Here is a 26,961-nt window from a genome sequence, read left to right as displayed (position 1 = left end):
AAACTGTTTAACTATATTTACACCGAGCTTTCATACCAGCACCCCAATCTCATACTGGGGAGTAAGTCACACTGCTTTCAATGAAACTTGTATAAGTGCTCTGGATCTTAACATAAAGTTAATGCAGACACCATAAGCAGAGTTTCAGTTTAATCAGGGTAAGACTGATAGTCACACACTACCCCAAGTTTGCTGGAAGGGAATAACTTCCTTTTTAGCATTCAATAATGAACACTACACAGTATGAGCAAATACCCAATATGGTGAACAGAATGACAACTGCTGAGTTATTATTATGACTTTCTAGGTACCATTAAACATATCTTTATTCAAATGACTTTTTAAAAGGCTTTTAAAAAAATTAAGGATACTTACACATTCTAGACTAGAATTTATAACACTAGCTCTTTATTTGAAAATGTGGACTTCAAGTGGTAACACTTCTGTTTTAAAAAACTAAGCACAGAAAAAAAGTTGGGTCCACACAACTATTCCATGAGTTTTAGAAGAGCACCAGAAGTAGTTAGAAGTAATTATACACTTTAATGTTTTGCATAAGATTAATGATTTGCATGACACCTTTTGCATAAAATTAAATCCTTCAACTCACATTATAAACTCATTAGGCTGACAGACTGTTGTGGCTACCCCTCCTAAAACAATCCAAGGGTTTAAAACCGTTTGACCACCAGTCACCGACGTTCCTGCCTCTTCTGCAGCATCTTTGAAACCCTGGATAATGAGAGGCATCACTTTGTCTCTTTCCTACAGATCAAAAGGGAACAAGCAAAAAAAAAAAAAGTGACTTGTTAATGGAAAAACAATTTACATTTTCTACTGCACTAGGGGTACAAACTAGCATCAAAGGTATCCATTTACAACTCACAAACCAACATACAGGAGCTCCAACTAGACTAGAGTGTTTTACTGTTTAAAAAAGCTCAGCAAACATTTTTTTAAGAACATACAACAGAAACAAAACATGAACATTTCATGGATTTAAGTGTATGCTCTTCTTATAAAACCAGCAAAGTTCTTAACATTCAGGATATTTTGCTCCTTAATATAAAGCACACAGCAGGTTATTGCTATAGGAGAACACAAAGGAATGTATATTAACATCTTTAAAAGCAATATATATATATATATATATATTCTCCTCCTATATATTCTCCTCCTATATATATTCGCCTCCTTCATATATATATATATATATATATATATTGCTTTTAAAGATGTTAAGATATATATATGGTACATCCCACCTAATGGTGCAACGGGGAAGTAACTTGCTTAGGGAGCGAGAGGTTGCTGGTTCAAATCCCCACTGGTATGTTTCCCAGAGAAAAACAGGTTGTTTACCTGTAACATATGATCTGGATGTGATCCATTGTATTCATAAGAACTGGGTTCTGCGCCTGCGCAGGGGACCTCTCGGGCTGATTAATTAGCTCCTCTCCACGCCCCTTCCACCTGCACGTGCCTTGCAGTGACCATTGAGATTGGCAGTTGGGGCGCCTCCTTCTCAGGTTTCTCGCAGACCGCTCACTGGGACGATCCACACGACGTTTAGTCTCTCTGTTCCCACCGATTCTGCAGAGGGGTTGGTCTGGGAGGGACTTATGAATACAACGGATCACATCCAGATCATATGTTACAGGTAAGCAACCTGTTTATCTGGATTGTGATCCATTGTATCCATAAGAACTGGGTGATTAGCAAGCTTTCCCCTTATTGGAGGCGGGTGCAGAAGACCCATAGCTACGCTAATACCCTCTTCAGGACAGTCCTTCCAAAATTTGCCTCCCTTGCCATCCGCAAATCTAGAGCATAACGCTTGACGAATGGCAGATGAGAAGACCACGTGGCTGCCAGGCAGATATCCGACATCTTGATGCCCGACAGATGTGCTGCTGACACCGCATAAGCCCTTGTAGAATGGGCCCGCACCGTCCTAGATGGGGTTACTTTTTGACACTTAAAGGCAAGAAAAATGAGTTCCACTACCCATTGCGCCAAGCGTTGGCGAGAAATCAGACGGCCCTTACAACGTCCATTAAACGAGATGAATAGCTTCTTACTTCTCCTAGAACAATGAGTCTGCTCCAAGTAATATAGAAGAGCCCTCCGCACATCTAACGTGTGGAGTGCCCTTTCCAAGTCTGTTTCTGCATCATGGAAGAAGGTAGGTAGCACTATCTCCTGATTCAAATGGAATTCAGACACCACCTTCGTCCGGAATCATGGATCAAGGCGCATCACCACCTTGTGCGGATAGAACTGTGTGTAAGGCTTATCCATCCGCAGCGCTGTCAACCCGCTCACATGCTTCGCTGACGTGATTGCCACCAGGAACGCTGTTTTTAACGTCAGAAGCTTAATCGGCACTATTGCCAAGGGCTCAAATGGGGCCTCCGTTAGGGCTGAAAACACCAATGACAAACTCCACTGTTCCATAGGGTGACGCACAGGCAGATATAAATTATTGATGCCCTTAAGGAAATGCTTGCACTCTGGGTGGGAGAAGACTGAAGATCCATCCCAGCCCTTATGCCTTGATGAAATTGCAGCCAAATGCAGTTTAGTCGAGACGTTGGCCAGGTTGTCCAACTTCAGTGAAATCAGGTACACCAACACCTCACGCGGTGTTGCACATAAGGGCTTGATCCCCTTTCCTTTCATATACGTCCAATAGCATTTCCACTTGCAAGCGTAACTACTTGTCATCTCCCGTCTGCTATTCAGTAATATACTATTCAGAAGTTGATTCTCCACGCAGTCAGATTCAGTGACTGGACCTCGGGATGTAACACCTTTCCTTGTTCCCTTTGTAACAGATCTGCCACCAAGGGAATCTATGGAAAACACTCTGACAACTGTAGAAGTGGGGCGAACCATGGCTGGCGTGGCCACCATGGAACCAGAAGAATGCAGTTTGTTCTGTCCCGCATCACACGTGCGATTGTTCGCCCCAGCAGCAGCAGTGGCGCGAAGAGGTACAGCAGACCCACCTTCCAGGTATGTTGAAACGCGTCCCCTAGGGAGTCCTGGCCTATGCCCGCACGAGAGCAGTAACTGGCACACTTTTTGTTGGCATGAGTTGCAAACAAATCTATCGATGGGACCCCCCAAATTCTGAACACTACTCTGAGGTACACCGGATTTATCTCCCACTCGTGTCTTTGGTTGAAGTCGGTGATTCTGCTGAGCCTGTCGGCCAAGCAATTGTCCACCCCCTTTATGTGGATCGCGATAGGGTGAACTGAGTGTTGAATGCACCAATCCCAAATCCTTTGGGCCAACAGGCACAACGTTAAGGACACTGTCCCCCCTTGGTGATTGACATAGGCAATTGCCATCGTATTGTCCAACTCCAGCTGCACAGTCGCTCCCGCGACCAGCGGCTCGAACGCTCTGAGGCCTAGGAACACCGCCATCAGCTCTAAATAGTTGATGTGTTGCCAAGCCTGTGGCTGTGTCCACGACCCCTGGATGCAGTGACCTGAGCAATGCGCCCCCCATCCTGTCTTGGACGCATCGGTCGTTATTTGACACGTAGGAATTCGTGATGCGAATCCAACTCCTTGGACAAGATTGAGCTCCTCCATCCACTACCGCAAACTCCCCAGAATCCGCGGTGGCAGTGTCAGGCGCATACTTTGATTGTCCACATTGCGGCGAAAATTGCGGAGATACCACAGCTGCAGTGTGTGCATGTGTAACTGTGTGTACTCTACGGTCGTGGTACACGAAGCCATTAACCCCAGCAACTTCTGAATCCGAACTGCCGGCTGCTGTGGGGTCTCCATAAATTGGTGGATGAGAGGGTGTATCTGGGCAATGCGCTCCATAGGCAAGAACGCTCTCAACCTCTCTAAATCTAACACTGCTCCGATGAAACTCACCCGAGTCATCGGTTCGAGCTTCGACTTCTTCCAGTTGATGTTGATCCCGAGACTCTCTAACAGGTGCACCAGCTGCTGCACCTGTTGAATTAGCAAAGCCTTGCTGCGATTGACCACGAGCCAATTGTCCAAGTACAGATAGACCTCTAGTCCTTGTGTCCGTAGGTAGGCCACCACAACTGCCATCACTTTGGTAAACACCCTGGGTGCCGTTGACAGTCCGAACGGGAGCACCACATATTGATATATCTGTGCTCCCACCGTAAACCTGAGGTATTTGTGGTGGCTCTCTTGGATGCTGATATGAAAATAGGCATCCTTCAAGTCCAGTGTTACTGCCCACGTTTTGTGCACCAATAGGGACAGGACAGTTTGCAGAGTGACCATTCTGAACTTCCTGGCCAGAATGAAGCAATTGAGCCCTCTCAAGTCCATTATAGGCCGGATCCCGCCGTCTCTCTTCAGGATCTGAAAGTAACGGGAATAATACCCCGTCAGTCTGTTCGTCCACTGCACAGGTGTAATCGCCTGCTTCTCCAGCAGTACCTTGGCCTCCTCCTGAAGTATCTCCGTGGCTGGCGTGTATATCAGCCCTGAAAATGGAGACTTGGTCTTGAATTCCAACGCATCTCCCGTTTGCACTATACGCAAGACCCACCGATCTGATGTTATATTGTGCCATGCTTGGGCATGGCTTGCCAGTCTGATGGAATTTCTGGCAACTACAGGGCCGATGGTTTGGGTCCTGGATTGTTCGACTGGTGGTGATGGAATTAGACCAACAATTTGGCTGTAAAAATTGCCAAGGCAGTGCAGTGAACGAACGGTCCCATCAAGCTCTGCTTTGAAGTATCCTTGTCGTTTTGTCGTGTCACCTTTCCCTTCGCTTTCTGGTTAGACCCCCTATTGCGTTGATAGGTCCGGTATTGCCTCTTATAATCCTTCTTGTCTTGAAACCTATTGCGTCTCTGCCGATAATAATTTTGACTCCTAGATGTCGAACTGGACCCACTTGAAAGTACCATAAACATACGGGCTGTAAACTCTGATTTCTTTAAAGTTTCCATAGAGGTGTCCGTGTCTTCATGGAACAATCCCTTCCCATCATACGGCAGAGATTCCACTCTGTCCTTCATGTCAGGTTGTAGAGTAGCAGAATGGAGCCATGCATGCCTGCGCAAGCTCACCGCTGTTACCATCGTTCTGGACTCGGTCTCAGCCAGATGTTTGAACGCACTCAACTGCTGTCGCGTCACTGCAGTAGTCTTCTCATAAGTGTCATTGAACTTCCACTGAAACTCCTCTGGTGTCATAGAAGTGGAGTCTTGCAAAAGAGCATCCCATAGCAGGTGGTTATAACGAGCCATACATGCTGCATAATTGGCAATACAGATAGCCAGACTAGCTGTGCTATATATTCTCCTGCCCAATACATCAACCTTCCTCCCCTCCTTATCCGCAGGTGTTGTATGTCGGTGGCCACTCTTGGAGGTAGAAGCGCAGCTCACGACCAGCGAATTGGGTACCGGATGGCGCAGCAGGTAAGTATTCTCCTCCTCAGTGACTCTGTACAGGTTCTCTATCCGCTTAGAAGTTGGCACCGCGACACTCATCACCTCCCACGCCGCCTTAGCTGCCTTGCTAATTGCTGGGATCATGGTGAGAGCAACCGGGTGTGAAGATCTAGACTTCCTCATCATGTTATAGACTGGGTCCACAACATCTTCATCAGGCGACCTTATTTCCATCCCCAGAGCCTCTACTATGTCTCTTATTAAAGCATGACAAGCCTTTAAATCCTCTGTTGGTGAAGTTGAGAGTTTAGGCGAAACATCCAAGGGGGGGGTCTGACCGGCGCCTGACATCATCCAACTCTGAAATAGCCCCCGAGGCATCATCAATGCTACTGTCATAGGGGGAGGAAGGTGGCTCTGAAGGCGGAGGAGTAGACTTTCGCTTCCTTTTCCCTGCAGGCTTTACTGGAATCTGCTCGACTGGCGCACAGACCTGTGGTGGCTGAGCCACTGGCGGCTGCGGTGGAGCCATCGAAGGGTGAGTCTGAGCCATCGGCACTTGGTGAGGTGGGCAGAGCGGTCCAGGTTGCACTTGAATCAGTGGCTGAATTTGAACTATTGGTTCCGAATGTGGTTGAGCCAATGGTTGGATTACTGGCTGGACCACTGGCGCACGCTGCGCAGGAATGGCCGCCACTGGGTCTAGGTGAACATTTTGGGCTTGAGGCAGAGGCCCCTACAAAGCTCTCCAACGTAGAAACTCTGCATAATCTGCTGGTAAAGTATGCCGGAAGCCACAGGTGTGAGTAGGTTGGAATGAAGGTTGCTCTTGTAATAAAGTCGGGGCAGGAGCCCCCACACCCGAGCCCTGCATACGTGCAGGAGCAGAAGAAGGGGTTCGAGGCAGCCTAGCTGGTTCTTCCACATCAGGATCCTCGTCTAGCCTCGTCTGTAGTCAGAAACCCCTGAAAAGTCGATCCTGAAGGGGTGCTCGAAGCCGAGCCCAGCAGCTCACAAAGTCCTCCGTCATGTCCCGTCAATCCTGGAGTTCTCGGCGTTGAAGGAGACTGTTCCGGGGTCGGCACAGTCCGATGTCGAGATGATTTTCGCTGGTCTCGGTATTCAGCCTCCCCCCTCGAATGGCGATCCTTATCCTTGTGCTTCCGTTTCTTTGAAACCTCCTTAGGTTTGTTAAAGATGTCCTCGGCAGTGGTTTTAGACTGCTGCTGTGCAGGTCCGCTGTTACTCAGCCCCGGAGAGCTCTACACCAAATGCGCACTCGATGTCGACGGGGCTCCTGCCAAAGTTCTGGAGCCTGACGAAGCACACGGCCGTGGTGTCGGCGGGCGAAGGGCCTCCTCATACAACGCCGCCCGAAGATGTAATGCTCTATTCTGTCTCGTTTGCTTTGAAAACGAGCAACAAACTTTACATGCTGCAGTATTGTGCTCTTTTCCGAGGCACATCAAGCACGCGTCATGGTAATCTGTAGACGGTAGCTTGGCCCGGCATTTTACACATCTTTTGAAAGTTTTCTTAACTTCCATTGCCTCACCAACAAGGCAGCTCCGTAGAGTAGGCGAAGTCTGTATTCCGTTCCGAGTCAACACAAAGGCAAACAATCTTTCGACAAACCAGTTCGTTTAGAATAGTCAAACACTTTCCAAGTTCCGTTCCAAGGTCAAACCAATATATTCACAATTACCAAATACTCAGTCCGTTTAGCAATAAGAGTAACCAATACAATCTGAGTCAAGCCTAAATCCAAACAAGTTCAATCGAGGAGCAACAGCTAAGAGGTGTGATCGCTTAGGCGGTCAAGAGAAAACTGAGAAGGAGGCGCCCCAACCGCCAATCTCAACGGTCACTGCAAGGCACGTGCAGGCAGATGGGGCGCGGAGAGGAGCTAATTAATCAGCCCGAGAGGTCCCTGCGCAGGCACAGAACCCAGTTCTTATGGATACAATGGATCACAATCCAGATACACCTATACCCTGTATTCTACCAGAGAAACCCACATGGCTCTGTGGTTGCCAGGAGTTGACACCGACTTGAAGGCACAACTTTATTTTATTTACATACTATCCAACGTAATTAAGGTCTCTCACACTCTACTAATAGCTTTGTGAAACTGAAAACACAGTATGAGCAGATAGCCTACACTTGGCAATTCCATTTTAAATTGAAGCTATAGGCTCTTTAATGTGTCAACATAATATGCAAATACATACTTGCTCACATGCCAAAATGCAGTGCATAAAAATACTTCTCAGTATTTGCAGTACTTCAGTTCTGGAATGAGCAGTAAAATCTTCCTCAAATTATTTAGCCCAATGACTAAATGGTATGGACTCTACCTATTATACAAACCACATAATCAATCAGCAGCAGAGCTTATTCCTAATACCCAAAATGTTGCCAAAGAGTAAGGTTATACTCCGATTTAGAGCCTATACTAGCTTCTATTAACTTATGGAGAAAGTTCTGGATCTCTGCCTCTGAGCATGCATTATGAAGGATGTTAACCACCAACCCAAGTTTCAGTCTCACAATTCAACAGAGCATTTACGAAATATAAAAGCTATTCTCATGAGCAGCCTAAACCAGGCTAGGGCAGCCCAGCCTGGGTTAGGCTGCTTGTGTGCAGCGCCGGGATCCGTGTTGATCCTGGTGCTGTCCGCCCACTTAGCCTGACTCCGAAGCCAGGCCTTTAGGTGAGGTTAAGGGTTTGAGTGTCCCCTTAACCCTGGCGCTGGGATCATGGATGTGCTCGAGCTGTTTGCAACCTGAGCGCACACAGAGATGGGCATCTAGGACACCTGCCTCATGGGGGTATCCCCCAATGCACCACACTCATTGCGGGGTGCACTGGAGAATACATGGAGGCACCACTGCAGCCTCTGGAGATCTGTGCTACATACATGTAGCAGTGCAGATCATGTGGGAATGCAGTCTGTGCTTCCTACCAAAGTTGTTGGATCATCTGGGCAGGGGAGGTGAGTTTCACACAGCCTTGAATTTGAAATTTAGTATTTTATTTACATTCTTTAAAAACATTGATTTAAATTAAAAAACAATTTTTAAAAAATCTGTCTTTATCCACTCTGTTTAACAACCCAACAACTAAGGAGATAAACATGCCTACTACTTGCTGTATCAGGAACTGCAAGTTAAAGGTGATGCATATGTAAGTGCATCTATACTCCGTTACCTTTGACAGGACATACATCCCTCGAAAGAGTATAGCAGTGTGCATCTCACTGAAAGCAATAAAATGCTGATAGGCAGCATCTGCACTCAGATGTGTATTTTGATATACATGCAATATAAAATGTAATTCCTGATTCAGTAGGTGATGGTATACAGAAGCCTGCTTCTTCAAACCAATCTTAGTTGGACTGACACTTGTTTTGCCAAGTTGTTCTGGAAGATAATGAAACTGTCAGCACACTGTAGGAAAACAAGAGAACTGGTCTTTTAGTCCCCACCCACCCCCAACTTTCAAGCCTTTCTGTGCCCCCAACTTGAAAAATCATCTAAATGGGGCAGGGTTGCAAAAGATTTGCAAAACTCAGTCTTCCATTTTGACTCCGCTTTAGTGATGGATCAGTATATTTCCTTGTGCAACAGTGACTGTCAGAATAAAATCTTCTATCAGTTATTTGATTACCAAGTCCAGAACAAGCTGGAATGAGGATCTTACCAAGACTTGTTCATGCTTTTTCAACCCATTTCAACTTCTACTGCATCTTGAACATATGAACACACCAGAAGATGAAAATGGTTCAGCATATGTTATTCTAGGAGAACTGATTTGATCAGTCTAATGGTAGAACTTTATATGTACTTATTGTTCAATTCATATACTGCTTTTCATTAAAATAATCTCAAAATAGTTTACGACATAATTAAAACAATGCATAATTAAAATACAAAGGTACAGATGATCTCAAAAATACATCATACAAAAGTACAGATAATAATAATATAAAAATAATCTTTAAATAAAAATAACCCATAAAATAATAATACATAACACAAAGCAGCAGCAGCAAAACACACACAAAATACTTTCATTTAAAAGCCTGGGTGAAGAGTCATATCTTTACTTTTTTCCTAAAAATTGTCAAGGAGACTGAGGAGCGGATGCCAGCCAGGAGAGCATTCCAAAGCCTGGGGGCAATGACTGAGAAGGCCCTGTCCCACATGCTCAACATCTGAGCCTCTCTCACCATCAGCATGCAGAGCAGAGCCCCTTCTGATGATCTGGTCAAGTGGGCAGAAACCCTTGGGAGCAGGCAGTCCTTCAGATATCCAGGGTCCAAACCATCAAGGTCTTTAAAGGTCAAAACCAGCACCTTGAATTGGACTCAGAAACAAATAGGTAGCCAGTGCAGCTGTTTCAGAGTGGGAAATATGCCTCAAGGTGAATTCCAAGAGTGGAAATAGACATGCAGTTTAATTGTTTATGAAACACAGGAAGAGAAGGAGCAGGGGCCTTCCATCTTCCGCCACTGTTCCTCTCCTAATCTCCTCCCCGCCGCCCCGAGTTGCTTTCCCCCCAGTCTGGATCTAACATCAGGTTTCCTAGCTTGTGGGAGCCAAGAGAAGAGGGGAGATTGCACAGAAAAAATGGAAGGCAATAGAACCAGTGCACCTGCCACTTTTCTGTAAATCTACTCTACTCCTTCTGGATGTCAGAGGCAAAGAAATCCCTATGTCTGACACCAAGCATCTAATTTCAGTCAACAATATGGTTGGTTCACATAACAGCAGCACCCAAGATTTGCACAAGCATCCACAGCCCTGGAAGTGTGCACTCCTCCCCCTCCCCTTTCCTGCGCAAGTCTCTACCTCCTTTCCATGTTCTGATATGCTGAGATTGGTTGTGCCATCTGAACACACCAGTCTCGGCATATCCTGCCCTACATCCATCAGGGAACCCGACATCTGTAACTGAGACTTGAAATAAATTATAGGTGTCGAGTTCCTTGATGGAATTAGGACAGGATTGTGATTGTGATTTTGTTTACGGTCATTAGACCAAACAGAAAGTAGGACAGGATATGCCAAGGCTGCTGGGTTCAGATGGCACAACCAACCTCAGCATATCAGAACCTGGAAAGGAAGTAAAGGCTTACGCAAGAGTGGGGTAGGAGTATGCACTCCCAGGGCTGCTGGAGTTTGCATGAACCTCAGGTGCTACCATTACATGTGAACCCACCCTATTTGTCCTAAAAAGCAGAAACAGAAATTGAAAGACGCTCTACAGAAGCATTCCTGAAATCAAGCCCCTTCATCCCTATTAAAACTGTGTTTCATTCCTACTCTAGAAATCATGTTTAGCAATCTGGCTCTTACACACCCTGTACTACTACTATCTTAGGAACATAGGAAGCTGCCATATACTGAGTCAGACCATTGGTCTATCGAGCTCAGTATTGTCTACACAGACTGGCAGCGCCTTCTCCAAGGTTGCAGGCAGGAATCTCTCTCAGCCCTATCTTGGAGAAGCCAGGGAAGGAACTTGAAATCTTCTGCTCTTCCCAGAGCAGCTCCATCCCCTGAGGGGAATATCTTGCAGTGCTCACACTTCTAATCTCCCATTCATATGCAACCAGAGTCCCTGCTTAACTAAGCGGGCAAGTCATGCCTGTTACCACAAGACCAGCCCATTCTTTCTCCAAGGAGCCCAGAGCAGTATACATCGTTATGTTTATCCTCACAACAACCCTGTGAGATATGTGAGGCTTAGAAATAAGTTACTGGTCCAAAGTCACCCAGTGAGTTTCATGGCTGAATGGGGATTTGAACTCTCGTCTCTTCGGTCTTAGTCCAACACTCTAACCACTATACTACACTGGCTCTGTACACCAACACTATTGCATCCATTAAGCTCGTGCACGCACACACACGCGCACACACACACACACACACACATGCAGTATTCCACACCTATGCACACCTCTCCTAATCTCCTCATCCCTGCCTGAATTATCTAGATTTGGCAGTGGTCAGCAACATGTAGATCCCAATTGTCCTTTTCAGCAATCTGTGTCATTCTAATGAGTTTGGGAAACCCAGAGTGGTCACCGTTTCCAAACTCACTGCTAAGATTACATGCAAAAATCGTTTGCATGCAACCTGCTGGGTTGTCTCACATTCCAATGTGAGAAATATTTCTAAATGGTAAGAAAAGGGATATTCATGAGGACCCAATGTTTACGGGCAGCAAAAGTACAATTTGGCACACAGAGAACAGCTACTTACAATTCCACAAAGACACTCATATTTTTTTCTTTGAAGTCCTGAAATACAATTTGCATTATTCACTTACAAGTTAACATTCATTTTTACAGAAACACAAGGTAACATGTTAGCATTGCTCATCTCAACAACATTTACATAACTTACCCAGTCTGTCATTTTATTACTGATTCCGAGAAGCATCAACATGTTGTCACATTCTGTAACACCCATAGCATAAAGATCACTGAGAACATTAGCACAGGCTATGCGTCCCTGAAAACAGAACACACAGAACTCCTAATGAAATTATTATTTATGTAGCACTATTGAAACATGTATCACTTTACAATGCAATGCAAGCAACAACAAGAGATTCCTGTCCCAAGTAGTAAAAATGTCAAGAATAGAGAGAATGAGAAAGAGACAAAGAAAGAAGCAAGGATAAGAAGCAAAGAAGAGGAGGGAAATGGGAGATTGTTGTAGTATTTAACATGAAGTTGTACTTTTGAAGGACTAAATATGACTTGAATCAAAGGCCCAACTGTCAGCTCTATTTGAAATCAGATTAATTTTCTAAATAAGCTTAAGATTTGTGACACAGTCTTGTCATATTGTATTTCCTTTGGCTTTTAGGAACATAGGAAGCTGCCATATACTGAGTCAGACCATTGGTCTATCGAGCTCAGTATTGTCTTCACAGACTGGCAGCGGCTTCTCCAAGGTTGCAGGCAGGAATCTCTCTCAGCCCTATCTTGGAGAAGCCAGGGAGGGAACTTGAAAGCTTCTGCTCTTCCCAGAGCGGCTTCATCCCTTGAGAGGAATATCTTGCAGTGCTCACACATGAAGTCTCCCATTCATATGCAACCAGGGCAGACCCTGCTTAGCTATGGGGACAAGTCATGCTTGCTACCACAAGACCAGCTCTCCTCTCCAATTCTCTTCTATTTGCCCTTGCTAAGGAACCAGACCAGGATTTAAATTTAAAAGAAAAAAATTGTTAGCTATTTTATGTGAACTGGATTCTGTCAAGTGGTTATGTATGTTTGGAAAAGACATACCACCATTTATGCCAAATGGTGTCATATGCATCACTCTAGAATCTACTTTTGTCATCATAAAAGATATCCAGAGCGGAATTCTCAAACTTCTGTTATAAGTTGACATAGCATTTTTGCTACTGGTTTTATTCTATTTTAAATGTAATTTTCTGTTTAATCATATTTATGCTGCTACTTTAGAATATCTAAACTTTAAATAAATTTCAAAAATAAAATATTGATATTCAACACTGAGGAAACTGTTACAAAAATCTGAAAATCTAGCTACTGAGATAAGTCCCCACCATCCCCACAACATTGTTTTATTTGTTGCAAAGTCCATTTGACACTCAGGGTGGGCTCAGGCAATCAAACCATGGTTTATTCAGTAATGAATGCAACCCAAGTCCACAGGCTCCCTTCTCCTCTTACCTCTTCCATCATGGTTTTTATACCACAACCTGTCTAAATCTGGAACTATCCTTTAATTGTGGTTTACAAATCATGATTAAACCAGCATTTGAAACAGGAATTCAGCTCTGATTTAAATGGTGGATTGACAATGATTTGTAAAGCACAGCTTCTGGTTCGGATGAGTAACAGCTGAAACAAACCACAACACTGACATCCTAGATAAGTGATGAAACTAAGGGGAAGAGGGAGTGCATGCACTCAGTTTACTTGGTTGTCTGAACCCACCCACATTCACAAAGCAAGACTTGAAATCTGTCCCAGGGACAATGCATACAAACTGCTTATTTAGTAGTTTTAACCAATTACTGTGAACTTCCAGTTGGTCATGTCTGCTAGGAATCTAGCCATCACGCAGCAAAATAGCATACAAGAAAAGTTTGCAATATATCCTGCATTTGTCTTTTGCATATAACTGCATGCACAGCCTGTTTCAATTGATGTTGGCGCCCAGAAATCCCCATTACTAAATAAATAAGTTGCTGTTCAGTTTCAAACATCAGCTTGTCCTTTTAGCACTTTTCAGTGAGAACTGCTACAACACAAGGCTCTGGCTGTACCTGCCACTGTGCGCTATACACAAATATTACATAAGAACAGCCCTGCTGGATCAGGCTCAAGGCCCATCTAGTCCAGCATCCTGTTTCACACAGTGGCCCACCAGATGCTGCTGGAAGCCACAGACGGGAGTTGAGGGCCTGCCCTCTCTCCTGCCATTACTCCCCTGCAACTGGTACTCAGAGGCATCCTGCCTTTGAGGCTGGAGGTGGCCCACAGCCCTCCGACTGGTAGCCACTGATAGACCTCTCCTCCATGGAGTCATCCAAACCCCTTTTAAAGCCATCCAGGCTGTTGGCTGTCACCACATCCTGTGGCAGAGTGTTCCACAAGTGGATCACACGCTGTGTGAAAAAGTACTTCTGTTTGTTGGTCCTAGAACTCCTGGCAATCAATTTCATGGAGTGACCCCTGGTTCTAGTGTTGTGTGAGAGGGAAAAGAATATCTCTCTCTCCACACCATGCATGATTGTATAGACCTCTATCATGTCTCCCCGCAGACGTCTTTTTTCTAAACTAAAAAGCCCCAGGTGTTGTAGTCTTGCCTCATAAGAAAGGTGCTCTAGGCCCCTGATCATCTTGGTTGCCCTCTTCTGTACCTTTTCCAGTTCTACAATGTCCTTTTTAAGATGTAGTGACCAGAATTGTACGCAGTACTCCAAGTATGGTCACACCATAGTTTTGTATAAGGGCATTATAATATTAGTCGTTTTATTTTCAATCCCCTTCCTAATGATCCCTAGCATGGAATTGGCCTTTTTCACAGCTGCCGCACATTGAGTCAACACTTTCAACAAGCTGTCCACCACGACCCCAAGATCCCTCTCCTGGTCAGTCACCGACAGCTCAGATCCCATCAGCATATACTTGAAGTTGGGGGTTTTCGTCCCAATGTGCATCACCTTACACTTGCTAACATTGAACGACATTTGCCACTTTGTCGCCAACTCCCCCAGTCTGGAGAGACCCCTTTGGAGCTCCTCACAATCTGTTTTGGATTTCACTACCCTAAATAGCTTGGTATCATCTGCAAATTTGGCCACCTCGCTACTTACCCCTGCTTCTAGATAATTTATGAATAAATTAAAAGCTGATTCTTTGGACTGTAGACTTTTTATTCATTTATTTAAAATGTTTTCTCCCACCCCACCAGCACACAGCTGCTTGGGGCAGCTTACAAATAACTTTATATTTGGTGTTCTTAATAGCTTACAAAGAACTTTACAAATAAATACAAAGCTTACAAATAACATTCTACATGAGGTTTTTAAAAGATCTGTATTGATAGACAGGAGCACTGTGAAATTACTTGCCCAAGAAAACAGTCTTTCAGTTGAAAAGCCAAGAATTATTAGGGTTACAATTCTAACACTTAAAGTACCCCAAGAACTACAGCAGTGCATCATTCAAGTCTAGATCTCTGCCTCTCATCTGACAAGCCAGTGATGAACATTTTTGTAGCAACTTAAAAGTGTCTGTCACTTTTTGAATTGGGTATTCCAATACAAAACTGACGAAATACAGAGGTGAAATGAATGCCACCCAATAACATTTAGGTATATAGTAAACACCTTCCTATATCCAGAGTCTTTGATGTGAGAGAAGGTGTTTATGCAACTTACCATCATGTAAGGATCATCTACAATGGGATAAATGTAATCTGTTGTCTGGACCAAAGAAAGGCCTCCATGTCTTAAAGGAATAACACATGTGTCCATTCCAATTCCTACAAAGAGAGGACATCACTAATCAATAATAATCATTTGGTCATTACTGCTAAAGGAAGACTGTTGCTCCCCCACCCCACCCCCAAAATAGCCCTTATATACTAAGGAAATCCAAAAGGTGCACATGAGGCAACAACATGGCAAGCTCATACAAAGGTTTGGTGCTAGACAGCAAAAATTTAACAGACCAGGGGAAGTAGCTCATGGTTCCCTGGCAAAAAGAACTCTAGTCATCATGTGGCTCACCCGCTCTTACAAGCATACAGCACAGGACTTGCAACTGCCATTTCCATGAACTGCCAGATCTAAAACCAGAACACAGACCTTTAATCTCCCAATACAACAAGAGAAAGAGCACCTGTTGGCCACTTCCTCCCTGATCTACTTGAACATCAATGAACATGGGACGGCAACAAAGGGGGCAAGGAAATTTTTGCCCAGACCCACAGGAGGTGCTGGCAGAGGTGGAGGGTGCTGCACCCTCTGCTGTCAAAAGGCTTGGTTTCAAGTGACACGTGGGTCTGCTGCTTCTACTCACACCCTGGGCCTGTGGTCTCAGTCCTCGATCAATGTTTGTCCACAGAGAGGGAATGAATGCAACAAGGTCAAAATAATGATTGCCAGGTATACACACTAGATAGCTTTTGCTCAAGAAGTTCTGCCTCCTTCGGTTAATGTGATGGAATATTGTTTTACTGTCTTGGAATACTACTGCACCATCCAGTTTTCTGCAGTACCTGGGAGGGCTTTTCATCATGTACCTCTGGTGCGATAATTGTGACCCAATGTGGACCTGGCATCCATACTTGTTTACCTTCTAAACTTAAAAGCAGCAATATGCTTTACACAAGGCTGTTCCTTTGATGGCAATTCAGAAACCAGAGCTTGTGTAGAACGTTACGCTCATCTGTAAAGCTTGGACTGCGAGGAACAAGTTACACTTCTGTTTCAGACTTTCCTTAGTTTCCAGGCATAATTCAATGTGCTGGGTATGACCCACTGGGCTTTAAATAGTATTCCTCTATTACTGTAATGATCTCCAAGACAAACTTCAAACACCATGTCAGTAAAATTTGTTACACCTAAGTAGCTAGTTTTATATAGGAGGGCTGCTTTGAAGAGAAAATGGAAGGCGGTGGAAAGCAATCCAAAACATTCAGAATTGGAAAATTTACCACTGTCCTAGATCAACTGGGATCTGATTTAGCATACTTGGCTTATATTAAACTTTTTTTAAAAAAAGACCGCCATGCTAATTTTACACATTGTAAATATCTTAAAAGTTTCCACCTCCCAAAAGCCAAAATAGCTGAACTGAAATATTTGATCACAAATTCAGTAAGACACACAATGTGATTTAAATGCAATAATTCATATTCAAAGCTTTACTAGAAAATAAAATATTTACAAGTATTCCAATAAAGATGAACTTTAATAGCATATACATCCTTATATTAAAATTTAAAGAAAAGTTAAAGCACTGAAAACAATACTTCGGGCATGCTAAACTTAAAAATAGATATTTATTATAATATACACACATGCTTTCTAGGGATAGTCACCTGACAAAAGTTCATTTGAAACTGCCTAATTTAACTGGTATTATTTCAATTCATTTTGTTACTAATTGTATGAAAAAGCACATCTTTAGAAATTGAAAACTTCGTGGAATAATATAGAATATTTTCCATTACAATTTTTTAAATGGTTCTCACATCAGTGTTGGTGGACCAAGCCCATTTCCTTACCCCAAAATGAGCTCTCACAAGAGTCCTTGCCATAGCAGTCAGCCACTCCACATCATTCTCTTGCCTTCGAAGGACCAACTAATAGTTCTAAGAGAGCAGGACTGAGCTCGTTCCATTTCTTAACAGCGTTCCCTCCTGGAAAATCAGCGCTACTTTCAAGGGTTCAGAGCCAGTTTCCTATGAGACTGGATTAGCTTTAGCAGTGTCAATATGATCTCCTCAATTCGTTCTCTGGGCCAAAGAACCAAATTTGCTTGCACGCAGAGGCATATTCTCAGTAATATCCTTCTGCATGTACCATATGTAAACATGGAACTTCACTAGAGCTCCCAAAACTCATTTCAGAAATAATGTAAGTTTGAAATGTTATAAAATCTGCATCAAGTTGAATTTGCAGAGTCAAAATTCTAGGTCCCAAGTTCTGTGGCAGGGAAATATTAAAGGAGGAAACAATAGGAATCAGAGTTCCAAGGCAGTAATGGCAGGATGGGAAGGATTAAGAGAGGCAGAGACAAGATACCAGCTTTCTACATCTGAACTGTCGTATTTCTTTAAAAGTATCAGATGCTTTGCTGAAACTGACATTTAGATCATTGCATAGCATGATCTGCATGGTAGTATAGACACTGATAATTAGATAGCTTAAATTAATTTATTTATTCAATTTATATACTACCCTTCCAAAAATGGCTGCAGTTTACAACAAAATAAAAACAATTAAAACCAGTTAACAATTAAAATCAAAATGATAAAGACAGAATAAAACCAATTAAACATTCAAACAGTTAAAAACCCTGGAAAACCAGGGCAAATATTTAAAACAAAACAATTTAAAAACCCTGGAAGGTCAGGCCAGACAGATAGGTTTTAAGGGCTCTCCTGAAAGACAATAATGAGCTCAAATTACAGATTTCTGCCGGGAGTGCATTCTATAGCCTAGGAGCAGCAACAGAGAAGGCCCACCTCAGTCGCCACCAGACAAACCGGTGGTAACTGGAGACAGACCTCCTCAGATGGCTTAACGTGCAGTGGGGATCATACATAAGAAAATGCTATCTAAGATAACTCGGACCTAAGCCATTCAGGGCTTTAAAGGTAATAACCAGCACTTTGTATTTTGCCTGGGAAAGTATCAGCAGCCAGTGTAACTGTTTCAAAACAGGCATAATATGGTCTCTTCAGGTTGCCCCAGAGATCAATCTGGTTGCCGCATTTTGAACTCACTGAAGTTTCTGAACTATGTACAAAGGCAGCCCCACGTAGAGGACATTGCAATAGTCAGGCCTGGAGGTTACCAGCTGATGCACCAGTTTTGAGGTCATCCTCTTCAAGGAATGGGAGCAGCTGTCGAATCAGCCAAAGCTGATAGAAAGCACTCCTGGCCATGGCCTCCACTAGTGGTGTTGCCAGAACCGTACGTCCGCAGTCCAGCACTGGGGAGAGTGGATCTTTAAGGGCGGGGGGAGGGTGTACTTTTGCCTCTCGCCGCTTCCCCCCTCCAGCGCTCCCCGTTTGGAAGCATTTGGTGCAGCAGGGTACCTTTTTATTATATTATTATTATTATTATTTATATCCCGCTCTTCCTCCAAGGAGCCCAGAGCGGTGTACTACATACTTGAGTTTCTCTTTCACAACAACCCTGTGAAGTAGGTTAGGCTGAGAGAGAAATGACTGGCCCAGAGTCACCCAGCTAGTTTTATGGATGAATGGGGATCTGAACTCGGGTCTCCCCAGTCCTAGTCTAGCACTCTAACCACCACACCATGCTGGCTCTTCCTTCCTGCTGCCCCTACCACCGTTCTTTGTCAAATGGCTTCAAAAGCCTCACTGCGTGTGCATCACATCCGTACGTCGCGTGCATGCACGCGCAGTGAGGCTTTTGAAGCCATTTGACGAGGAACGGGTGTAGGGGCAGCAGGAAGGTACCCTGCCGCCCCAAATGCTTAAAAAACGGGGAGTGCTGGAGGGGGGAAAGCAGCAGGCGGGGTAAGTACACTCTCCCCCGCCCTTAAAGATCCACCCTCCCCAGTGCCAGACCGCTGGACCAGCCCCAGGTCCGGAGGCCCTTAGAATAGGCTCCAGACCAGTCCATGTGCATCCCTAGCCTCCACTTGAGACACCAGGGTGAGGCCTGGGTCCAGAAGTACGCCCAAGCTGCACACCTACTCCTTCTGGGGGAGTGTAACCCCATCCAGCACAGGAAGATCTAACCCACACCTCAGATTCTTAGCTCCTACAATGAGGACCTCCATCTTGCTTGGATTCAGCTTCAATTTGTTATCCCTCATCCAGCCCATTACTGCCTGTAGGCAGGCATTTAGAGAATGAGTGCCATTTCCTGAAGAGGAAAAGGAGAAGCATATTTGGGTGTCATCAGCATACTGATAACACCCAGCACCAAACCTCCTGATGACCTCACCCAGCGGTTTCATGTAGATACTGAAAAGCATTGGTGACAGAATGGAGCCCTGGGGGACTCCATATAACAGCTCCCGTTTTGAGGAGCAACTGTCACCAAGCTCCACCATCTGGAATCTACCCGAGAGATAGGAGCGGAACCACTGCAAAGCAGTGCCCCCTATCCCCAACTCCCCCAGGCGATCCAGAAGGATACTATGGTCTATGGTATTGTACGCTGCTGAGAGATGCAGAAGAACCAGCAGGGTCACACTCCCTCTGTCAGTTCCCCAGTAAAGGTCATCGATCAGGGCAACCAAGCCTGTCCCAACCCCATAGCCAGCTCTAAAGCCAGTTTGAAATGGGTCTAGATCAGCGATTCTCAAACTTGGGTCCTCAGGTGTTATTGGACTTCAACTCCCATAATCCCCAACCAAAGGCCACTGAAGCTGGGGATTATGGGAGTTGAAGTCCAATAACACCTGAAGACCCAAGTTTGAGAATCCCTGGTCTAGATGAACGCTCAGAAATCAAGAGACAAAAGATAATACAGAAGTGTACATTTAGGGCCAAACCAGACATGACTTTTAATTATATAAATGACCTTGTTGTGCTTGCTTTTTCTTATGCAAATTGTCTGTGTGCGCGCATGTGCATACACACAAACCCCTACCTAGTTCAGTCATACCTAGTTTGGCCAGAAATGGAGGAGTAAGCCTCAGTTTGAAGCAGCACACAATTTGCTAATGTAGCCTGTCTTAGATTTCTATTACTTACTTGCAGCTACGAGACAAGATCATGGTTGTAGCGCTAGTTCAGACTAAAGATTGCTTTCTATACTTACTTGAATCTTTCTAGCATTTGTGAGTAACATGACAATTATCAGTCAATACAACTTCCATGATTCCCAATGCGCTCCTAAAGTAGACTTAGGACTAACCAGTTAAACAGTGTTAAATATTTCATGAAGTGAAGAGTGACCTAGTATAGCTTGTATGCTTCAAATTCATGACCCCAATATTTGATGGTCAGAATCACAAATGTTTTTTGTCTGATCAAACTCCCAGTCTTATTCAAACTTTGTTTTCTGCAGGTAAAATATCATGTATGCAACAGTCTTTACTAGGATCAACTGCATATTGATTACAAAAACAATCCAACCCCCCTCACCCCTTCTCTTGGGATTTCTACCCCCTCACACACAAGTACTGTGTCCTGAAACATGTAAAAACAAGGTCCTCAAATGATTATTTCAAGGGGCTTAAGCATATTTAATTCTGTGTTGGATTGTGGCCAGTGACTTTATTTATCAACATGAGATCCCATTATTAAAGATCTAATACTCACCCAGTCTTGGCATAACAGCTCCCAAAAATTGTTCATCTTCTTGGAAGTGATTTTCTTGCAGGGATTCAAGCAATTTCTGTAAGACGTCTTGAGGCACTTTACAGCCAGTTCCTTTAAGTTCAGTGAATCGGGTAAGCCGAAAATTCTTGTCAAGTTCATAGCTTTCTGGATTAAAGGATTCCCGAACAGACATGATTCTCACACAGTACGTATCCACAGCTTTTCTTCTCCTTTAGAAAATATGTAGGTTTCTTTTTCTGGTAATTAGCCTAGTTTAATAGATTTCAAAGGTAATGTTAAAATGAATTAATCCAGAAACAAGTTGCCAAGCACAGACAACAAAAGATGTTCATATTATGCAAGATAATGCTCATAAAGAGTATGTCCCCTATGTAAAAATCTGAACTACAGTCACAAGTTGCGTGGAGTGAAAACTAACTGAAGCCACCTTCACTGTGACTACCAGCTCTTCCTGACCTGGGGAAGGGATGTGCAGAACATTCCGACTGAAAATGAGCTGTTTTGAGTGTCTCAAGCTGAAAACAACCTTTAAATAAAGAAAATTTAAAACACCCTTTAAATAAACAGCCTGTTTAGAGCTTCAAGTAGAAACCCCATTTCTATCGAAACATTGTGACATTCCTAGCACCATTATGAATGCCTGTTTTCCTTGCTGATTGGTTTTCTTCACTAGCTTCCAAGTGGCTTGCGATCTCCTTGCTTCTTGGTTGGCTTTTTATCAATCAAATCAAGTGTTTTCATGGCAACTGTGCCCCCATGGGGGGGGGAGACAAAAGGAGGGAGTTTCAAAATGTACTTAAAGGGACTCGGAGGCAGAGAGAGCTCTTATAGTCTATTGAAGAAGATACATCAGGAGAGGAGAAAGGAATCAAATAGGTTTGATTTTGGGGTTTTCTTTTCAGCATTGAGTATAATATTTTTATACTCAGGTTTAGGTTTGAGTTTTTATTTGTATTTTTAAATTGTTTTAATGGTTTTTAGATTGTGAACCACTCATGGACTTTTTTGTGTGGGGCGGTATAAAAAATTGGGAAATGGGCAGCTCTCTGTGTATTATTTCTTAGTGACTGCTGTGATGAGCTCCATGTCTGGCCTTGAGACTAACTTGTGCTTCCCTCACTGCTCTGGTCTGCACTGCAAGGTGTACTCAGTCAAAATGTGGCTGAAGGTGCTCTAATTGAGCTTATGGCTATGTTTGCTGCTAAGGTTGCTGCGGTGGCAGCAGTTGCAATGTTAGGAAATAAGGAGGTCTAATTGTGTGTGAGAGCGAAACTTGTGCCAATGATGTTACTGCAGCACAGTGGCTGGCAGTGGATTCTGAGTCAGTGATTCTTTTTTGGCCATTTGGACTGTCTTTGAAATGTGCGTTCTGTGTTGGGAGACACACATTCCCTTTTATTGTGTGCTTCTGCAGTATTTTTCAAGGCAGGGTTGCAATTTGCAATGCAAAACTTGTTTGCATGTGCTTTTTGAGTGCAGCTTGTTCCAGCCATAGGGATCAATGGGGAAACTCAAAACACCCCATTATTCCCCATGGGTAGCTGCTAGGGAAACCAAAGTGGGCTGGGTAAGCAAATGGGTAAGCAGGCAATTTTAAACAAATGTTTAACCTTTCCCCGAACCAGCCCCCCCCCCCAGGATCCTATGGGGATCTATTTCTTGTGTGGGTTGGGTGGTAGGTGGCACTCATTATGCCGTACCATTCAACCCACTTTGGTGTCCCTAGGAGCTACGCGTGGGGAACAATGGGGTGTTTCAAGTTTCCCTATTGTTCCCTATGGCCAAAGCACTTGAAATATTTCAAGTTTGTTCCATCAAAACAACCAGTCAGACTGGGGGAGACTTTTCCCCACTCTTTTTCTATATTTGGTAAATCTCTAGAAAGATCTGAAGCTTGGCTCTGCGCAGGCGCAAACCCAAGTGTGATACACAGAGACCACGAAAAAGAACCACAACTTACCTGTTCATTTTAATGGCTAAGATATACTAGGCACTCTCTCCACATGGAAGATTTCCCCTAGATCACTTTTTGTAGCTTCTATTTATAGTCAGAACCTATGAGGTCGTGAATTAGTTCCAAGGATCAATGGGCACCTCATGACCACAAACAACTACTCAAGTGAGCCACAGAAGCAGTGAACTTAGACAAGCTCACCCTGTCTCCTTTAGGGATGTGCAGACAGGTTCAGGGGTTCAAGGTTCGTGGTTTTGGTTCGGGGGTTCGATTTTAAAGGTATTTTTTTAAAAAAACTTAATATTTGCAGGGGGGAAACCCCGGACCGGGGTGGGGGGGGGTTTCAAGGGGTGCCGGACCGAACTGGCCCGGTTCTGTTTGAGGCTGGTCCAGCCTCAAACCCAATAGGGCCAGATGGTTCCATGCACATCCCTAGTCTCCTTTCACAAGTTGGAAAAACTGTCTAAAACCTTAACAAAAATAAAATGACAACATGCAGTTAGAATGTATTTGAAGAAAATGTTCTGGGTATTGTTTAAACTGATCTGTGGATGTACTAAGATTTCTTCAAAAGGAAAAATCCTGCCCAATTGGATGATTCAGCAGACGTTACTAGCTAGAATGTTACAGTTTATTAATTTGTTACTAGAATGTGCAGAAAAGTTCAACAATATAACTGACATGTATTCTGAAGCAAGTGAGTTGGATGGTGGAGATGAGAGAGTGGAAAGTGGTATGTTTAAGTGTACAGGGGCAGGAACAAGGCTCAAATTATTGGGAGGTGGGGGTGTCAGCCCCTTTACCTATAGTCTTAGAAAGCTACAGTCATGACCTGATTAAAATTAGGAGTCAGGGCTTGCAGGTTTCATTAAGCCCCCCCAACAACTTCCCTTCCCTAATTTGAATATAGGGAGGTAAGAACTTCAACAAGTTCCATACCTTTGTGGGTTTATTACTGCTATGTCTACAAGGCATATTCCAAATAAAGTTACAAGGTCACATACTAACGAGACCCTGCTAAATAAGCAAAGAGGCACCTTTAAAGTGCAATTTTCTTATATTTTGCAGGAGGAGAGCAACTGTCCCTATCTGGCACCCATCACAGCATTCTTCCAGTAGTTGTTGCTGGTGTCTATTTTAAATTCTGTTTGCTACAGTCAATGGACCAGAAGTAGAAATAAGCAGTATCTTATATTTCTTTTTAGACTATGAGCCCTTTGGGGACAGGAAACCAATGTATTTATTATTTTTCTACATAAACTGCTTTGGCCATTTTTGTTGAAAAGCAATATATAAACATTCACAGTAGGAGTAGTAGGCACCATTGAAATCAATGAGACAAGCTAGTTAAGAACTGGGTAAGATAAGAGTTTGAAATAAACCCAGGGATATCATGGAGCCATGAACTCCTAAGCTGCAAATAACAAAAGACAGGTAATAGGGTGGATGGTGTACTAAATTAATTGTTATCCTGTATCAAGAGCCCAGAACAGGACACAAATGTTCAAAACTAACTGGAGTACCTGGGGAGAGAGATGGAATCCTGACGGACCACAGCAACTCTGTCTCTCTGCCCATTGAGCCAAAACTGATGTTACATCTGGAGACCTGGAAGGCACAGATAAGAAACATCCAATCTTCACCCTCACCCAATCAGGTATGTGAGACTTGCCAGGTCAGCATGCCCATCTATGATCAAATCCTGGAGAGTAGTTATTTTGCTGTTAACTGAGCTGATATTTAACATCAACATCCTCAGGCTGATGGGTCACTGAAATGTCTACCAGTGTCATCAAAGATGGAGAGAGGGGCCAAGAAAAGGTTGTATTTATCCAATATGCCTTCCCCTTGCCTGGCTAGTCCAATCACCATGCTGCTTCCCCTCTGTACCTTTTAACTTAAATCCCACTGACTGCTTTCAATGGAATTTAGCCACAACTAACTTAGTACACAACCCAAACATATTTAAACTCCTTTGATATCAATTAAGGAGTTAAACATATGCTTAAGATGTCTCCCATTGAAATCAACAGGATATAAAATAACTTGACCTGGATTATGCCATCACCATTTAATAGTTTGAAAATTCCTTTACACTTCTATTAAAACTTAAGAAAAACGAAATACACTTGCATAAAATTTCCCCTTTTTTGTTCAAAAACCTGCATAAATAGCCATTTAATCTTAGCCTATCTTTAGATCTGGTATAAGAGAGCGCTGCACAGAGACAAACGTATAAGCCATCATGCTTATCACAGAAGTAGACTCAAACACGTGGAAAAGGGACAGCACTAAAGGGAAATCCAGGAAGCGGGAGGCAAGCCACTCTACCTTGGAGAAAACTGAGGGAAGCCATGATTCTAGGACACCTTAAATTTCCAAGCTGTTTGCCTTTAAAGGCAAGTAAGGGCCTTCGCTGCTGCTCTCTTTCGGCAGCGACTGGGACTCTGCTACAGCCAACGTTCCCGCCTTCTCTCCCCGTATAAACCTTCTCACTGCAAACGTCTTCTCTCTCCCCGCAATATAAAGCATCTTGTAAACTACTATTTCCCTCTCCCCTAAAAAAAAAAGGCAAATAAGTAAAAGGAAAGGACAGGTATGTCTTTTAAACATATGAGGAAGAGAAGGCTTAACCCTTTGCTGGATGCGAAGGAAAAAAAGCAAATTTAAAGGCGAACACAAACGGAAAAGAATGCCACATAATTAGAAAGCAAATGGAACGTTCCACGGAGCGTCGCGCGCCAGACTGAGAGGGCTTTTGGCGGCTTCTCAAAGGGGAGGAAACCCGGCTGGCGCTCAGGAATCCACGCGGCGCGCGCGCACTCGGCCTCCACCCTCCCTATCTCTCAACCGTAGCAAAAAAAAAAAAAATGTCGGCGGGTGAAAAAAATTAACCCGTTCTGCACCGGGCGCGGGCAATTCTTTTTTAAAGCAGCCCTTTGGGCCATAGCAGCCCAAGGCCATCCACCTACAACCGGCAAGCCCCCTAAACGAAGCCTCTTTCCAACCACTCCGATACCGACCCAGATAAAAAGAAGCTGAGAGAAAGGGAGCGAGTTCCCCTTTAAGTCTCTCCCCCCGCCTTCGCCCCGGTCTCCCCCTTACCGTTTCCTTTGCTTCTTTCTCGTTCGCTCTCTCGCTCGCCCGCGAACGGGACTCCCTCCCCTCCTCCTCCCCTCCCCTCCCCCTTTTCCTAAGCCCAAAACAGTCAGTCCCACAATGCACTGGGCGTCTGGCCGGCCCGGCTCTCTCGCTTCCCCAGCACCGCCTCAGCAGGGGAGGGGGAGAGAGAGAAAATCCACTACGCCGCCGCTGTCACGGGAACGAGGGGGTTAATCCGCCCCCCCCTCTCTCTGCCACCTCCAACGGCCGCTCCCACCCCGCCCGCTAGGGGACCTGGGGGTGGGGGAGGGAGAAGGGGGGCCTTTAACGGCTGCAGCCGATACCTGCCTTTAAGGGGAGGGAGCTAAGTGCCCCGCGTGTGTGCGTGCGCGCGCGCTTTAGAAAAGGAGGAGGGGGCAGCGGTCCTGCCTCTGTACGGTAGAGGGAGGCACGTGCCGCTCCGTTTTTAGGAGAGTCGATGGTGGAGGGGGTGGGGGAAGTGGCTTGTTCGTAAACGGAATGTTGTGAAGGAGGCGAGGCACATATGTTGCTTAAAGCTTCAGCTAAGCCCAGAGAGTAACGTACATTGGCGAAGTGTTCTGGTGCAGGAAAGCACGCCACCCTTTTCTTCTCTTTCTCCTTTAATGCTGGCATCTCAGGCTGAGTGCATCCGAACATGTCCAAATGCCTTCTTCCCCTAAGGAACAGTGTTTGTCAAAGACCGTAAGATCAAAATAGTTCTGAAGATGTGCAGAATGTTGTTCTACTCCGAAATGAAACGGCTTCTACCAAATTGCAAAGGACACAGGACCTCTGAGCATTTCCAAATTTTTTTGTTAGAAAAAAAATTAGGTTGAGTAGGCAACATCTAGAATAGTTAGTTAATACCAAGCAGTAATGGAATCAATTGGACGAGACCATCTAGTCCTTA

The 26,961-nt window shown here is 44.3% G+C and overlaps 1 protein-coding gene across 6 annotated transcripts in view; it reads right to left on the bottom strand.

Moving 5' to 3' along the window:
* Nucleotides 1-26,497, bottom strand: part of SEPHS1 (selenophosphate synthetase 1) — a 53,979-nt gene extending 27,482 nt beyond the window's left edge. For 2 of the 6 annotated variants that reach the window (XR_008308602.1, XM_053256119.1), the window contains exons 1-6: nt 26,034-26,372; nt 24,452-24,536; nt 20,954-21,222; nt 15,357-15,460; nt 11,834-11,941; nt 611-765 (exon numbers count right to left, since the gene is read on the bottom strand). Coding sequence is in view for 5 of the 6 variants with exons in the window: in XM_053256119.1 (XP_053112094.1) it covers nt 611-765; nt 11,834-11,941; nt 15,357-15,460; nt 20,954-21,146 (560 nt within the window). In the remaining variant the exon portion in view is untranslated. The other 4 variants (XM_053256121.1, XM_053256123.1, XM_053256120.1 and 1 more) reach the window with 4 other exon arrangements.
* Nucleotides 26,498-26,961: the final 464 nt, after the last annotated feature.

Source organism: Hemicordylus capensis, chromosome 5 (genome assembly GCF_027244095.1).
Source record: "Hemicordylus capensis ecotype Gifberg chromosome 5, rHemCap1.1.pri, whole genome shotgun sequence".
Taxonomy (NCBI): Eukaryota; Metazoa; Chordata; class Lepidosauria; order Squamata; family Cordylidae; genus Hemicordylus; species Hemicordylus capensis.
The sequence above is the reverse complement of the archived record's forward strand: the minus strand, read 5'-3'. Positions and strand labels throughout refer to the sequence as shown.